This window comes from Mixophyes fleayi, chromosome 2 (assembly GCF_038048845.1).
Source record: "Mixophyes fleayi isolate aMixFle1 chromosome 2, aMixFle1.hap1, whole genome shotgun sequence".
In the NCBI taxonomy this organism is placed as follows: domain Eukaryota; kingdom Metazoa; phylum Chordata; class Amphibia; order Anura; family Limnodynastidae; genus Mixophyes; species Mixophyes fleayi.
In genome coordinates this window covers 143640873-143659050 of record NC_134403.1, presented here as the reverse complement: position 1 = coordinate 143659050, position 18178 = coordinate 143640873, and the positions used below count along the sequence as shown (strand labels likewise).

Here is an 18178-nt window from a genome sequence, read left to right as displayed (position 1 = left end):
GAATCCAAAGGAGATCCAGCAAGGGGAATCCTACATATAAAGCCCTCTCGATATCAACCCACGGCTTAGCTGCATGAGGTAGCGACCAATCTCGGAGGCAGTTCAAGACACAAGCATCCTGGTAAAGCGTTAAGCTGGGAAGCAATAAGCCGCCTCTTGACTTTGGTAAAGACATACGTTTGTATGTAAGGAGGGGGCGTTTCTGCCTCCAGATATATGACATCATCAGAGTGTGGAACCTATCCATCATTCGTTTTGGTATGATATAGGGTATGTTACGGAAGATATACATAAGTTTTGGTAGCAACATCATCTTAAAAGCCACTATGCGCCCCAGCCAAGAGACCTCATAGTCAATCCAGTTCTTAGCCAGTGAGGAGAGGTGAAGATAAATCGGGGAAAAGTTAACTTCAAACACCGCAGATAAATTTGCCGGGATATGAATACCTAAATATGATAGAGAATCTTTAACCCACACAAAAGGAAATTTCTTTTGTAAGTTTGAAGGGGAAGATTGTGGTATATTAATGGGAAGGGCTTCAGATTTTGTGATGTTCAATTTATAAAATGAAGCTTCGCTAAACCGGTCTAGAATATGCTTTAAAGTTATCAATGAGGTCTCCGGTCTAGTTACAAACAGGAGGACATCATCAGCAAATAGGCATACCTTCTGTCTATGTGGATGGATATCAATACCTGGGAAGTTATCTGCCTGCCGGATTGTGTGGGCCAGGGGTTCTATAGCCAAGACGTACATTAAAGGAGAGAGGGGGCACCCCTGCCTTGTGCCATTAGTGATGGGAAATGAAGATGATAGGAAACCGTTACTGAAGACTTTAGCGGAGGGGTCTTGATATAGGGCTAATATGGAGTGAAGAACTCTTCCCTGTATACCAAACTTGCACAAAACCTCCTTCATGTACTTCCAATTAAGTCTGTCAAAGGCCTTTTCTGCGTCTAGAGAGAGCAGAATAACTTCCTCCGAGAACCCAGAGAGGAGGTCCACGACATTTAATATGCGTCGAGTGTTATCCGAGGCCTGGCGACCTACTACAAAGCCTACCTGGTTCGGATGTATCAGTTGTGGTAAGAGGGGATTCAGACGATCAGCAAGCAATCTGGCGTATATTTTCAGGTCTGTATTGAACAATGCTATTAGTCTATAGTTCTTACAGTCTGAGTGGTCCTTGCCCGGTTTCGGTATAGTAATAATCTGTGCTTCCAACATCTCTGTTGGGAAGCCCCCACCCTCTGAAACGCTATTATACAGGTTAGTAAGGAGAGGGGAAACGTCAGTCCGGAAGACGCTATAGAATGCATTAATGAAACCATCCGGGCCAGGAGCCTTGTCTTTTGGGAGAGATTTAATGATTCCCTCAACCTCTCCCTGGGTCCAAGGAAGATTAAGCAATTGTAAGCTATCGGCGTCTAACGCAGGAAGGTCTAGGTGTTGGAGGAATGCGGAAATGGAGGCCTCAGATGGTTTAAAGACATTATTGTCATCCTGGAGGTTATACAGTTTAGAGTAGAATTTGGCGAACTGGTTAGCTATGGCCTCTGGGTTATATATCTTGTTACCTCTAGGACCGTGCAGTACTTTAATGCGATTCCTAGCTTGCTTGCCTCTTAATTTTCGGGCTAGGAGACAGCTGGCCCTATTACCCATTGTATAGAATTTTTGCCTCAATTTGAGTAAAGAGGATTTCATGCGAGATATAAAAATATTATTTAGCTGTTTCCTCACCTCATTTATTTTTCTTTGTAAGGTTTTAGATGGGCGTGTTTGGTTTTGGAGCTCCAATCTCACTAAGTCAGACTCGAGTGTTCGTTGGCGTAGGAGGTATTGCCTCTTTAAACGGGCTCCGATTTGGATAGCAATACCCCTAACAACTGCCTTCAGGGCACACCAATGTGTCGAAAGGGAAGTGTCAGCTGGGTTGTTTAACTGAATATATTGTGACAATGCCTCCGAGAGAGCAGTCCTAGCCTCCAGTGAAGTGAGTAGGTAGGCCGGCATGCGCCAAGGTCTTGGAGGAGCTCTGGCAATACATAAACTCCAGGACCACTCGATCGGGGCATGATCAGACCACGTAATAGGGAGGATATTGATGGAGTCAGTATGCTGGAGTGTCCACTTATCCGACAAAATCATGTCTATTCTAGAGTAGGTGTTGTGGACCATTGAGTGAAAGGTATATTCTCGAGCACCCGGACACTGCGCGCGCCAAATATCGTAAAGGTCGTATTCGGCTAAGAGCTTACGGAAAGCAGTAGAGGGACCAAGGGTAGGATCAGGACTGAATGACCTCTGAGGCCTGGACTTATCAACCTTCGGGTCCAAAGTCAGATTAAAATCTCCCAGTAACACCAAGTGGCCCTTTCGGACTTTTTGTACTTCCTCGCACAAGGCCTTCAGGAAAGGAATTTGCCGGGAATTTGGCGCATATAATGAAACTATAGTTATTGGCTTGTCCTCTAGGACGCCTGTTAGGATGATGTACCTCCCTGACTTATCTTCTAGTTTTAAATGGAGTTGGAAGTGTACACGGGCGCTAAAGAGAACAGCAACTCCATTTCTTTTAAAAGGGCCATTTGCAAAGTAACCTAACGGAAATCTCGAGTCCCCCAACTGCAGTGGGGCATGGGAGGAGAAATGGGTTTCTTGGAGAGCCACAACATCTGCTTTTTGTTTATGAAATGTGGTGAGCGCTAGGTGCCGTTTGTTAGGGGAGTTAAGACCTTTAGTGTTTAAAGTATAGAACTTAACCATAATCTAGAGAGTCATGGTGTAGCGAAGTACTGAACGAGAGTAAGTATTGCATTAGAGATTTAGTTCTGGAGTGACTGGGAAAGAGAAGGGGATGATTAAAAGGGGGGGGGAAAGGGAACAGGGGGAAACAGCAAGAGGAATTATAAATAGCATTACAACGTTACAACAACCACTAAAAAAGATTTAGCATAACCTCAATGGGGCGCAACCGCCTCTGGGCCCCCATGGAAACAGTCCATTTCTGACCCATCCCCTCCACGAGAGGACCAGCCTCACGTGAGCGGGCGGGCCACCACTGGCCCTGGGCACAAGACTAAGCTTCTACCCCCATGGGTACCCCGGCGGCCACCTCCCAGACTCATTAAATTCGATAGAACATATCTTAGTCAAACAAAATTGCTGATATTACTTATGGTTATACTTATCGAATCGGGATTAGGACCCATGAGACTTCAACATAGAAAATAGGAATGCAACTCAGTCTCTGGAAACCTGGGATCCTTCGGCCTGTGGAGGGGGCCTGGCTGCAGAAGATCCAGACGGTATGGGGATACGCCACTCCTCTAACAGCTTGATGCCTGCCTCCACGGAGGAGATAACATAAGTAGTCTTCGTAGCGAACCAGCAATTTCACCGGGAAGCCCCATTTGTAGGTTATGTTGTTGGCCCTCAGAGCTGAGGTGATTGATTTATAGACTTCGTCTTTGGTTAATGGTGGTCCTGAGAGGTCCTGGAAAAGCTGAAGATCTCCGAGGGATGCCTCGCTGCTGGGATCCCGAGCCGCTCTAAGGATCGCTTCTTTGACGTGATAGAAGTGGACCCTGAGCAGAGTGTCTCTTGGGACATTTCCTGGAGCAGTACGTGGGCGCGGGAGGCGATGTATACGATCTATCAAAAAGTCTTTAGCGTCCACCGATGGTAGAAGTCTGCTGAATAGGGAAACAGCATAGCTCTGAAGATCCGCATTTGCAATAGATTCTGGTATGCCCCTTATCTTAATGTTATTTCTGCGAGAGCGGTCCTCCAGATCTGCAACCTTTTCTCTTAGAGACAGGACTTCGCTTTGCAGGGAGTTATGCGAAGAACTAAGAGCGTTGTGTGAGGAATAGAGGTCATTATGTGAAGATATCAGTTCCCCCATCTTCGACTCCAGATGGTCTGTTCGATCTCCCAGTTCCGTCACATCAGTTTTCAAACTGCCGATCGCTGCTTTCACCTCAGAGGTCAGGTCCGCCCTTAGTGCAGTCAGCATCTGGTGTAAGGCACGAACTGTTAGTGGTGCATCAGGGGCTATGTCAGGGCCCTGGTCAGGCAGCGAAGCGTTCAGAACGGAAGCTGCCGGCTCTGGAGTCTGTCGTGCCGGAGACGAGCCTTTTGGTGTAGAAGGCGAGGTCGTTGTTGATTTCGGTTTCGGGTGAAATTTGATCGGAGGGGCCAAAGCAGTAGTAGTAGGTTTAAGCTTTTTAGGAGGCATGGTTACCTAGGCACAGCTTCAGGACCTCAAGATCTGTAGATAAATTTTGCGTAAATCTCAAGAGGGTACTCCGCGGGTGGGAAGGTGCTGTAACACTTCAAAAGGCCTCCATTGGACTGCACAACCCTGTCAGGGTCACAAGGGGGGACATCTCTTCACACCTATGCTCTGTCTGCAGCCAGAGGGGAGAGATGGGCTGAGGTGGCACTCCTATCGCCTCTGTTTGCCAGGCACTCCTTTCTCCGGGAGATGATGGGTGTTGGCATTGCCTTTACCTCACATGATAAATAGGCCTGGGCTCCAGTAATATTATGGATCTTTCCTGGTGCCAAAGCAATCACAGGTGTTCTATCCAGCACTCAGCGCCTACACTGTGCCCAATGCTGATATACCTTCTCCGTGGCCAGCAGGTCCCAATCCAGGCAGCTCAGCGGTGATATGTTCAGCCGCGTAGCCCCGCCCCTTACGGAAGTCACTCGTTGGTGGGGTAGTGGGTACTCGAGGCCGAGGCTCCTAACCGGGAGTAGGCCTCCGACTTGACCGGACCGCCGCGCCTGCCCGCTTCTCCGCTCAGCGTGAGGGCAACCAGGGCATCAGTGTCTCAGCGCCAGGCAGCTCCCCAGCTCTCAAGCAGACTCACCGACGGACCTCTTCCCGTGTGCACTCCCGACCGGGCAGACACTCGATGAAGGTCAGTAGCTCTTAAGTCCCCTTCTGACAAGCGCGCCGAGTAGAGAGGGGGGAATTCTCTATTTTCTATTTGTTTTTGTCTCGAGCTAGACGGAGCTCACTCAAAACGCAGCCACTGCTCATGGCGTCCAAACCACGCCCCCCATTGCTCTAGATTTTAAAGTAAGCTGCAGAGTACCTAAGCACTAGGCATGTCCCATAAACTCTAATTTCTTTTTGGCCCTCAAGCTAGGGCAATGATAGTGATAGGCCGCCTGAAACAGTTCATGGGGCGACATATGTAGCCCTCCTACCGTCAAAAGGACCACATTTCACCCTTAATTTCAGTAATACATTAAATAAGTTTAATCAGAGACACCGTTTGCTCACATGACTTCAGATACTATGTTTAAGGCAAAACGTCCTTCAGAAGTCCACACATGCCACTTGGACCCGCTCAGATGCCTTCACCTAGTCCAGTGCGTACCAGTGACCACGCACTGCTAATGAACAACTAATGACCATTAAATAATACCATTGTGTCAATCTAGATTCAGTAATCTTCCTTTACTGTAGAAGAAAGGTGATCACATGATGCTGACACTGTGCTCTCCCTCATCCGGCTCCATTAATCTCACTTCTTGTGGTGCAGTCACATGATGTGTTAGCAGAAGCTCCAATCACACTGTTCTGTGTAAGGTTCTGCACTTCATCCATGTCCCAAACTCTGATGTATTCAACAGTCAGTAGGGTAATAAAGCTGGAAGAAGTTGGGGGTGCAAGTGAAGGCCCATTGCTCCTCTGGCTGGCAACCTGTTAGCAATCAATGATCTAGACCAGGCTTGGCTAACCTGTGGCACTCTAGGTGTTGTGAAACTACAAGGGCCCCAGCATGCTTTGCCAATATATAGCAGCTTATTGCTAGAAGGCTATGCTGGAACTTGTAGTTTCACAACACCTGGAGTGCCCTAGGTTAGCCAAGCCTGATCTAGAGAGAACATCTACCATTTCTCATTCTTTCAATGCACAGCTGTATGATATGTTTGTAGTTGTTAAATTCTGTCTAAGTCTATTCAGTCATACTTTTCGTAGCCTTTTGTAATTCCTTGCAACTGGAAGCCGACATTTCCAGTCTGTTTGCTTGATTCTGTTCAATTCGCAACTATTGAGTTGCCCCAATTTATTCTACTCCAAACTTATCTTTTAATTCTTTTGTTAACTTGCTTGTGTAGCAATCATACGACTAGTCAAAAGATAACTTAGTGCTGAGGCCATCAGAGAGCTGGGATCACACCCTGCATTCACTGCGTGAGTACAAATCTACAGGCACCAGACATACCCTAGAAATAATTAGTGCAAAACAGCTTTCATTAACCTTTTCATACTTTTAAAAACTTGGATCACTAATTGGATATTCTTAAATGGCCTCATTGGTACACAACTTCAATTACAACAAGCAATTATGTAATCTAATACTTTGTTTACTTATTACTCAGTGAACACCTGTGTCTGACATTAATATGTGCTCAAGTGAAAATAAATTGGCAAGAACCTAAAAGAATCTTATAGATAGATATTTACACACACACACACACACACACACACACACACGTGTGTAAATAACAAAAATTTATAATGACTGTGATATTGGAACTTGCACACTGCTATCGAGATGCTGTTTATATGTAGGTGAGTATTATAATGAAATGATCACCAGACTATAACACCCTACAATACAGAAACCAATAAGGAGCCCAGGATCGGGAGGGTTTTGTAATGCACAGATCTTCCCCATGCACACACAGAGTGTTGGGAGCAACCTCTCTTGAAGGAGGGGAGTCCCCTCTTCCAATTAAGGTACCACCTTAGTAGTTAATTACTGGGCAATTATACCCTAAACTACAGAAAGCATCTACCCCATCCTGGATGGCACCCTCGTATGATGCGGTAGTGTCTAGTTTTCACATTGGTATGTTCCTACACATTTTATGCATTTTCATTCAATAGGAAAATAAAAAAAATGCTTTATCATTTTCAAGTACAGATTTTATTATGAGAAACTGTGTAGAATCTTGCTCTTTACTGTTTAGGAAAGGTGGACTGATGCCAAAGCAACAACCGCAAAGTATCTTTGTGGTGACTAGAAAAAAAAAATGCAAACATTTTACTTTTAGTTCACTTTCCTGCATTAAAAATAACATTTGTGTTTTTTTTTTTTTTTTTTTTTTTATTTGTTCATTTAGGTAGACAATTTTTGCAATAACAGGATTTATAAGCAAAGTAATGGTATTTTCTGAAATGTCAGTCTTCTGAGAAAAACAAAGTATAAATTGTGTGGGTACATCACAAACAAATTGCTACTATTGATTTTGGAATGTGACCTTCCCAAAAAGTGCCAAAATCGGCTCCGTGGCGAAGGGATTAGTTACTCTGTATTGTTACACTTTTAATATACTTTATTTGTTTATTTCAGAACTTTAAGAATCTTTCATTGACACATGTGAAAGGGTCGTGTTCATGAAATATACTTACCTTTTTAAGTGACAAAATCAACCTAAAAATGATTAGTACATAATGCTCTATATTTAACATTCAGCTTACCCCTCCTTTACCCCACATTTACATACTTTTTACAGTAAAATTTTAAATAAAGTTATTTTCACAATAATATAACTAATTTATTTTTCTGATACAATTTTAGTAGTAAGGGATAACACCGTTTACTTGTTAAAGATAGAATACACAAATGTTAATTTATTTATACACTTATATAACTATCTGTATAAATAATGAGTTTTGATGTCATTGCCTACAGTGGAGAAATCTGTTTTTAGCCTAAAAAGATTGAAATCCCATTCCACTTTCCTGGAGCTTCTATTGAAAACCAAAACCGAAATTTGTTTGCCAATCCCACTCACCCTGCAGCATATTGGTGCTTTAAAATGTAGCCTTCCCTACACCACAAATCATCTTCTTCCTGTTTCCCCACTATTTGCAGAGAGCATTGGCATTTTACTATTAAATAATATTACACAATTGTACACCCTCCCTTGTTTTATGTATTCCAACTGGGGTTGGATCCTTCTAGGATTGTGGATCTTGTGCAACAGCAGCACAGAGGGATATTAAGAAGTTGATTGTTTAACTCTTCAGTTGCATTTTGACTATATTCAGTTAATCAAGCGCCCTCTGTTCTTCACTGATTTTAAATAAAAATAAGATTAAAATTCAATTATATGGAGTTTTCCTTTTAGAAATGTGTTAAATGTTTGCATGTGAGATAGCAAAATGGTAATAATAAAGATTTATTTTAAAACAAGTGGAACTGGAACCTCTAATTATGGGACAGATTTAATTCCCAATGAGGCCCGCACATTATTACAGTTACTAGGATAATTTTAATGCAAATATTTGCGGTTCATGGAGCTGCGACCTTTGTCAGATGTTGCTATGGTATACTGAAGTAAAATGACAAGCATTTCGTAAGTGTCAAAGGCTTTTATTGACAATTACATTAAGTTTAGGCAAAGAATCAATATTTGCAGTATTGACCTTTCTTTTTGAAGACCTCTGCAAGTCACCCTGGCATGTTGTCAATCAGCTTCTGGGCCACATACTGACTGATGGCCGCCCATTCTTGCCTAATCAATGAGTTTGTCAGAATTTGTGGGTTTTTGTTTGTCCACCCTCCTCTTGAGGATTGACCACAAGTTCTCAATGGGATTAAGGTTTGGGGAGTTTTCTGGCAATGGACCCAAAATTTTGATAATTTGATCCCAAGCCACTTAGTTATCACTTTTTCTTTATGGCAAGGTGCTCCATCATGCTGGAAAAGGCATTGTTCGTCACCAAACTGTTGTTGGATGGTTGGAAGAAATTGCGCTTGGAGGATGTTTTGGTACCATTCTTTATTCATGACTGTGTTCTTAGGCAAAATTGTGAGTGAGTTCACTCCCTTGGCTGAGAAGCAACCCCACACATGAATGGTCTCAAAATCCTTTAATGTTGGCATGACACAGGACTGATGGTAGCGCTCACCTTTCCTTCACCGGTCAAGCATTTTTCCAGATGCCTTGAACAATCAAAGGGGATTCATCAGCGAAAATGTCCTCAGCAGTCCAATCCCTGTACCTTTTGCAGAATATCAGTCTGTCCCTGATATTTTTCTTGGAAAGAAGTGGCTTCTTTGCTGGCCCTCTTGACACCAGGCCATTCTCCAAAAGTCTTTGCCTCACTCCGTGGAGATGCACTTACACCTGCCTGCCGACGTTCCTGAGCAAGCTCTGTACTGGTGATGCCCCGATCCTGCAGCTGAATCAACTTTAGGAGACTGTGGAGCTTGCTGGACATTCTTGGGCACCCTGAAGCCTTGTTCACAACTATTGAACCTCTCTACTTGAAGTTCTTGATGATCTGATAAATGGTTGATTTTGGTGCAATTTTTCTTGGCAACAATATCTTTGCCTGTGAAGCCCTTTTTGTGTAAAGCAAAGATGACGGCATGTGTTTCCTTGCCGGTAACCATGGTTAACAGAGGAAGAACAATGATTTGAAGCACCACCCTCCTATTAAAGCTTCCAGTCTGTTCTAACTCAATCAGCATGAACGAGTGATCTCCAGCCTTGTCCTTGTCACCACTCTCACCTGTGTTAACAAGAGAATCACTGACCTGAAGTCAGCTGGTCCTTTTGTGGCAGGGCTGAAATGCAGTGGAAATATTGTTTTTGGGATAAAGTTCATTGTCATGACAAAGAGGGACTTTGAAATTAATTGCAATTCATATGATCACTCCATGACATTCTGGAGTATATGCAAATTGCCATCATAAAACCTGAGGCAGCAGACAATGTGAAAAATGTTTGTGTCATTTTCAAAACTTTTGGCCATGACTTTACCATGGAAGACTGATTATTTTTTTTTCCAATGTAACAGTCCAAAGCAATCCCAGTCAACTAAGGAATGGCTTCAGGAAAGAAAGGGCAAAGACTTTGACTGGGCCCGTCAGCCCTCAATCCTATTGAAAAACCTGTGGAATGACCTAAAGATGGCAGTGCACAGGGATTGCAATTTTATAGATCTTGAGCTTTTTTGCATGAAAGAGTGGGATGGAATTGCAAAGTATTTGTGGGAAATTGAGAACTTCTTCAAAAAGATTTAGTGTTATGAAACAAACAAAACAAACGGTGCTTCTAGAAAGTAAAAGTGTAGCGGTGTGCACACTATGCAATCAGGGTGTTTTACGTTTTTAATTTTCACAGATATCTCTTAAACATTGTCTTTCATTCAAGACTCATGGGAATTGGAAAATTCTATCTCTTTTCTTGCATATTTCTAAATTCATCCAATTTATTAAAATCTTTCAATAGATTCATTAAAATTATTCTTTGATATATCGTTAGGCACAGTTTGATTAAATACTATTGTAACAGAATTGGTCCTTGTATTATATTACTTGATATCTTCAAGGCACAAAGTAACCGGGTGCACGTTCCTGACCCTTTGGCATTCACACGCTCACGTACCTTCATATTGGCTCTTTATATTGACATTTCCTGTAAAAATTATGTTAATGAAAGTGTATTAAACATTGCTTTTTTTTTCTCCATAACTCCAGCACCCTTGTGCCGTCTGCCATGTTAAATTGCCTGATTTGTACCTATTTTTTTGCTGGTGCTTTATATTTAAAGAAACTACAGTTGTGTGTTTAGTCTCCTACGCCTAAGAAGAAGCATGGCATTAAAAAGATTGATGCTTAAGCCTGGTTTTATTACATTTATGTGGCTAATGTAATTCTATAGATTGTAAGCTTGTGATCAGGGCCATCTTACCTCTTTCTGATGTATTACCCAGTATTGTTTTATTACTGTTTTTTTCCAATTGGAAAGCGCTACGGAATCTGCTGGCGCCATATAAATAGATGATGTCTTCATCACTTTTGCTTCCCTCCTCATTGTGATTTTTTTTTTTTTTTAAGCTTAATTGATATTAATTATAGTGTATCGACATTGGAGTGTGTGTGTATACACAAGCATTGTTAAAAAGTGGATGATGGACCATGCGCAGAACTGAGTAGAGTGTGCTGCATATAAGGTCTGGGACAAGTTTCTTACAACTTTTGCTCAGTTAGTGCTTCCTTCAGGTGGTGAAAGGAGGAATAAATCGGAGGTTTCAAAAACTGACAGCTATAGGGTACTAATTAAAACATTGTCTTGCTCTGTTCCTTGTTGTGCTTGTAACATTGTGTGGCTCCTATTAGAGCTGTGTTACATAGTATTTCTTTTCATTTTAGAAGGACCACAACCCTTGTTAAATTAGCGTGAGCTCCATTTGCCATACTTGACCTTTCATTGCCAGAAATAGATTGGTTACATTTTCAGATTCAACATAACCATGTTAGCCCAATTCATATGTGATGCCTTGTTTTAAAATTTAGTCTGCTTTAAGAGACCTTTTGCCTTTTCCTCTGAATCTGATCGACCTGTTCAAGAGAGTATGGAATACTGACCATTTTAAATGTTTATGATCGTAAGCATTTATTGATGTTTTGTATATTTATATTTGCATGTATGTATATATTTTTTATTTTATGCATAGTGTAATAATAGAAGTGGAAGTTTCTCAAGCAAACTGCTCTATGGTTTATTGTTATGTTTACAGTGTGTGAGGCAGATGTACAGGTTAAATATATATAAAAGAAAAAAAAGTGACTTGAAGCCAGGATCACGTGGTTTCTATAAACAATGTTACCAAGGGGTTTGGTTTAAAGCTGCAGTAATTCTTATTCTGTAGTCAAACAAGTTTGTCCAGTTCCCCCTTCTTGAACTGTAACTACTGTAGTCCTTTGGGCATTTCATTGTGAGAGGAACTTGCGATCACACCTGTTATCAACCTGCTGCGAAGATGGGTTTTCTATTGTCTCTTTTTTTACAGACATGTTTCTTTTTCTACAGTGTGTCCTTACACAGAGGGAATTGTAGACCAATACGGTTTGAACCACCAATGTTGGACTTCCACGAACAGTAAGTAATGTCTCCTATCATTTGTTCTCCCCGCTTGCATGAACTAATTCTCCAGAGGACTTCAAGCATATTATCAAGCATTTAAATTTGCTACCCATTTAGTATTAGTGACATGAGTTGTTGTATCTAAAAGCTTTGTTATAGCACCAGTGCATATTGTTTAGTATTTAGAATAATTCGCTTCACTATAATGTTTATAATGTCTTGATTCAGCTGCTATCTTGTTCCAAATGGTTAACATTAAAACCTTTATTGTGATTTTTGTTGTGAAACTTTATTGCTTATATTACTTTGTCGCCAATTTGATATCTCTTGATTTATTGTGATCCTAAATATATTTTGTAATTTCGAGGTCTTTATTCTGAAGTTGCATTTAAATGATGTCCAGTTATAATAAAGCAAAGCTTTACTTAACAGCCCATGAAACAGACACCTGGAAGCTCTGCGAACTGACAGCTTCTAGCAGATCTGCCCCTCCCCAGCCACTGGAAAAGTCGTATTCTCCTGTGTGACAGCTAGTCTGATTTCAAAATGATTGTATCACATTTTTCAGGTTTTCAGTGGTGCTAAATCAGTTGTGGCCAACTTTATAGATTTAGAGGGCTTCACAAAGAGTTGCCCAATACATTTGTTACGTTGACATGTATATGTTTAGTTTGCACGTAGCGAGCACAATGCAGATATAAATTTAAACTGAAGCAGCAACAGAGCAATCACTGAACGTTCTGTCAATGGCAACAATTAACATAATTTCACTTTGACTTGTGCTTGCAAACAAATCATTTCGAACTTAATACGACTAATAATTTGTAAAGTATTTTACTTTTTATGAGTATATCTTTTAGGATTATTTCTTAGAGACCCAGGTTCTTACATTCTGCACCATTGGCGTTGTGAATTGCAAGACAATATCTGCCTTGTGACCTCGCAGCACCTGGATATGCTGTCTGACCAGTCCCATAGCTTTTCATTACAAAATCTTGATATTGCTGGTTCATACCACAACAGTGGCTCCTTCATTTCTCTGGCATTTTTCCAGGCAACACGACTGTTGGTGGTATGACTTGTGCCTCCATGACGTTTTGTGGCAGTAAAGAAGATAGAATAGTCAAACAATCACAGTATTCCCCAGATCCATTTAATATGTGGATGTTGGGAACTATTTCTATGTTTCTAAGGTTGTTTGAGCACTTGATTGCCATTCATTACTGAACAAGCACATTTATTTTGGCTGAACTCTACCTGTTACATGCTATATGTATTACCTCTTCCATATCCATGTGCACTTCTGTTTTTATTTGCCTAGGACTGCATGTAACATCCAGGTTCCCAGTCAGTATTTTAGAGTACAGTTTCTGACACTGCTCATTCCACAAAACAGAATGAAGCACAAACACATCCTTGCTTATGTATTGTGGTCCTGCACTGTACTGATCGCTTGTCATGTGTTGATGACCAGAAAAGGGCATGCTTTTAGCCAGCTTTTTTTTTACCTAGGCATGATAACATTGATATTGTTTTTTGTGACCTTGTTATATCTGTATTCATCCTGTTATATGAACCAAATTTATTTCTCAACAACCACTATAAGGTAGTCAGGCATAGGTTTACCTAATATACCAATAATAACGGAGAGGGAGAAAAAGGGTAATACTATATTGCACATCAGAATTCATTTGTATTATGTAGTATTTGGGAAAAGTATAAGATAGTTATAGAATTTAGTGTTGGTGTTATCAGGGAACATAGCTTCCATTGCAATTGTATTCCATTGCAATAGGTTAAGTATTTTATGCAGGTTGTTGTCGCATCATTGGTATTAGTTGTCTACAGATATGAGCATTGGAATGATTTGTCAGTGGCAATTGGAGACTCTCTGATAAAAGTATGAACACTTTCTTTACATGTCCGTTTCAGGTCTAGTGTAATTTTTATTGGTATCAATGTGCTCCTGCTGTTTCTGGGTCTGCCTAACTGGATTCTGAATAAAACATTATTTTGTCCATTACTGTTTTGAGGAGTTTTCGTATACAATATACAAAATGACTAATGTTAGTCAACTAAATTATATAACTTTTTTGTCCGTGATATATTCCCATGTCTGAAAAAAATACTGTTTAATTATTGCAATGTAAATTCATACAACAGTCGTCCTTTATGTTTATATTGTTACCTGATTGCTGCTTTTGATTCTATGGCTGATAGTTAATTATGATTTGCTAGATAAAGCAAATTGTCCCACTGCCTCCCATCCTTCATTTCCTACTAAGAGGTATTATCTTATTGATTCCTGGGTTACTGAGAAAAACATTGATTCATTACCTGTCAGGTGTATAAAACATCGAATTCTTTTCAAATAGAATTGAAATTCGATGTCATTGGGTTATCATGATCTGAATGGGAATGTTATCAGTTCTACACCTAAAGCATAAACTTTGCGCAGGCTGAAGTGCATCAATAGGTAAAGCAGAGCCCCTGACAGCAATCAGTTTTTCTGAAGACCAGGAACTTCCCAAGACACTCAATGTATAAGATGGCAAACTATATTTGCAGGAAGTTTTTTATAGAATGAATTAACCCACACTGGGTATTTCAAGTGGGTCGCTGATTGCAGGGGTGCTCCTTGATTTATTTGTTTCTTTATATTTTAAAATTTGTGTTAACTGGTGTTTACAATATAGGTATTTTCTATTTGACTATTTAATCAAATAGCACAGATGTCATGTACAGTATAACAGGTTTTACCACATTTTACTGGGCCATGTAATTTGAATATTTTTTTTAAAGATTATTTAAAACCTTTAAAATATATAGCTTATATCTAGCACTTAAGTGGTAAATTTATCAAGCTGTGAGTTTGAAAAAGTGGAGATGTTGCCTATAGCAACCAATCAGATTTTAACTGTCATTTTGTAAAATGTACTAAACAAATAGAATCTGATTGGTTACTAGAGGCAATATCTCCACCTTTTTCAAACCTGCAGCGTGATAAATTTACCCCTAAGTGGCCTGAGATCATTTGTCTACTTTCTTAGAAGCATGGAGTTTGGAGGAAGACATAGATTGTCCTTTTCTCATCCATGTACATCTGCTAAACTAATTTAATTATAAAAATAATTTAACCAGAGTCAAGCTGAAGGCTCCTGCCCCCAGGCTGTGTGTCCAACCATTGTACTTTGTAGGTATGTCTTGTTTACAGTACTTGAGATGTGATGTTGAGGTATTACTGTACATAACATATTGCTCATTTGCAAGCTACAAAATAGTTTCATACCTTCAGACATGCAGACCTATTTGTGAAAAAGTTATTTATCTTTGAAATGGGTGTGTTTGGACTTCTTTTAGCTGCCACGTCTTCCACTGATAGCTAATGACAATGCAGGTGATCCATTGTATGTTACACAAATGTGTCATTGTGTGAAGCGCCCAGATGCTAAAGAGGAGTTTGCAGAGTGAAATTGCTTGTATGGCCTTTGTCATTGTAATCTCTCTTAATTTATTAGAAAACAGTGGTTGTCTGAGGAGGTAAAAGTTTATTAAAACAGCCCCCCTTCACTGGAATGACTTCCCTCGTTCCATCCGTCTCTCTCCTACTCTGCTCCTTCAAACGTGCACTCAAAACTCACCTCTTCCGTAAAGCCTACCAACCATCTACTTAACCACCTCACCTCCTCCACTCGCTCTTCCTTCTCTCCTTTTGCCTCTTCTAGCTCCACTTGTGCCTGTTCTGTCTAACCTCTCTTAGGATGTAAGCTCACATGAGCAGGGCCGTCTTCCCTCCTGTCTCCTCACCTGTTCTTCTACTCCATGCTTATTGTATTAGCCTGTGTGGAGCTTCTGAAGTATTGGTATTTTTGTTTATTGTTCTGTACTGTTTCACCCTGTATAGTCCATGGTTTGTACTGTGTACGGCGCTACGGATACCTTGTGGCGCCTAACAAATAAATGATGATGATAATCATGATAATAATAAAAAAAAAAAAGTCTCAAAGTGTACTAGTCACCTACACACTGGGTGTCATTTTAGTGGGCTTGGCTAATATTCATGAGCATGCTGCCTGTTGGTTCTTTATGGGTTTATGACGATACACAGGCATGAGGCATACTGTGCCTCATGCCTCAGTGATGTCAGTGGGTCCTAGTGGATTGAGGAGTTGCATGTTCATGAATGAAATGAACATGGGTCCTATCTGTATTTTCTGAATGATTTGATAAACATGTTCATCTCAGACGTGTGGATTTTGTATGTTCTCCATGTGGTTGCATCAGAAAACACACTGGTAACTGCGGGGCAAAAGTGACCCTATAGTGTTTTTATGGTAGACCATTTAAACTGTAAGCTGAAGTGACTGACGGTGAATCATTACATATTCATTGTAAAGTGCTGCACAATATGTTGGCGCTATATAAAGAAAATCTGTTAATTTATCATTCATAATTACAGATGGTTTCATATATCTCAAATATATTGAAAATGAATAAGAATAAAATTACTATGAAATAAATGTTAACCGAAAAACATTTATGTATTTACTTTACATGCATCAGTTGGGTAAAAAAAAAAAGTGGCACCAGAGGTGATAATCCCGGGCATGTGCAAAGCAAATTTTGCAACGCCGGCCCCCATCTTGGCTGGAGAGGGAAACCTCAAGTAACTAAACAACATAAACCTAAAATGCCCAGGAGTTCATTTCGCTAAAGAGGCTCACTAATGGTGTAGTAGAAATGCGAAAGAGGTGTTAATCATACAAGGGGAAACCTTTTCACAAATGTAAACTTATCAGTAAGAAATTGGAGTTAAAATTACAGAGGACTACAGAATATAGTGCTTAATAGAGATGGGGGAATAAAAACACACTATAAAGGCAAGTTCTAAACAAGTAATTGAATGTATTGAGTGAAAATCATAACATATATGCAAATAAAAGGTAATAAATACAATTACATTAACTCAAATTAAGTAGACTCTAGATCCATATGTTACCCATGGGGTCAAGGTTTTAAAGGAATTCTTGGGGTCTCTTTTTATAAAATAGGCAAATATATGTTCAAATATTTTCTCACCTCCTGTTTTGAATTGCAAATCCTGTTATAAAAGGAATCACAAGCTTCTTATCAACATTTCTTCTTTTGGGTTTATTGTTTTTAATTCCTCCTGTTGAACTTCACGGATTTGAATGCAGCAACCTAAAAGTTGTTAATCATAACCTCTCAAGGAAGATTTTAATTTAAAATTCAGTTTATAAATTAAAAAAATCTGGTAAATCTGTGCAGTTTTTATGCATCCTTTAAGATTATCTTCTGTGTATATTCTTAGTCCATGGTTTATTATGACAATTCAATATGGCTAAAACTTTTTTAAAAATGGGTTATAATCTTAATGACACTATTCTTATGATGCAATCTAATTCTAAAACAAATTACTCTTCTACCTTAAACTGAAAAAAGTGAAAATCAACATTAAAATGGTAATTGAGATAATTATATAGATATATATATATATATATAGATATATGTCTATAGATATACATGTCTATATATATATATATATATATAGATAGATAGATAGATAGATAGATAGATATAGATATATAGATATACATGTCTATATATATATATATATATATAGATCTCTCTCTCTCTCTCTCTCTATCTATCTATCTATCTATCTATCTATATCTATATCTATCTGTATATATAAAAAAATATATCATAGCTAGATGCAAACCTTGTTCCCATGGCTGTACCACATATTTGTAGATTGCTTTTTGACCTGCTAGTTAGATGACAATATAAGGGCTTTCTATTAAATTTAATGTTTTCTTATTGAAGTGTTGTTGCAAAGCTCAAGAAAATGATCTTCCACCAATCCATGAAAGGTCTCTGTATAATGTCCCTTTGCAATTGTTGGATAAAAGTGGATCACTTTTTAAAATCTGTTTAACAATGGACTTATGGACTTCAAAATATTAATATTATCTAACCATATTGGAATTTTCATGGTGTTTTATAATTGCATTATCCTTATTTAATTTCATCTTCAATGTTAGGTTATGGACAAATTTATCAATGGCCATATATGTTTTAAAAGAGTTAATATTGTTATTAAAAAGCCTTTATTCAGTCATTTTTATATGATTTTGAACTCAATTGAAAAGAACTTAAAGTAAAGATCCATTCTTGGTCACTTGTTTTTTTTTTTTTTTTGGAGAGGCAGGAATTTCCTCCACTAAAGGCCCCTTTTGT

At 39.5% G+C, this 18178-nt stretch overlaps 1 protein-coding gene across 1 annotated transcript in view; it reads left to right on the top strand.

Annotated features, from left to right (window-relative positions):
- Positions 1–18178, top strand: part of TMEM131 (transmembrane protein 131) — a 169588-nt gene that overhangs the window by 66115 nt on the left and 85295 nt on the right. The window contains exon 4 of the mRNA XM_075200119.1: positions 11864–11932. Within this exon, the coding sequence (XP_075056220.1) occupies positions 11864–11932 (69 nt within the window). The remainder of the gene's footprint in view (positions 1–11863; positions 11933–18178) is intronic.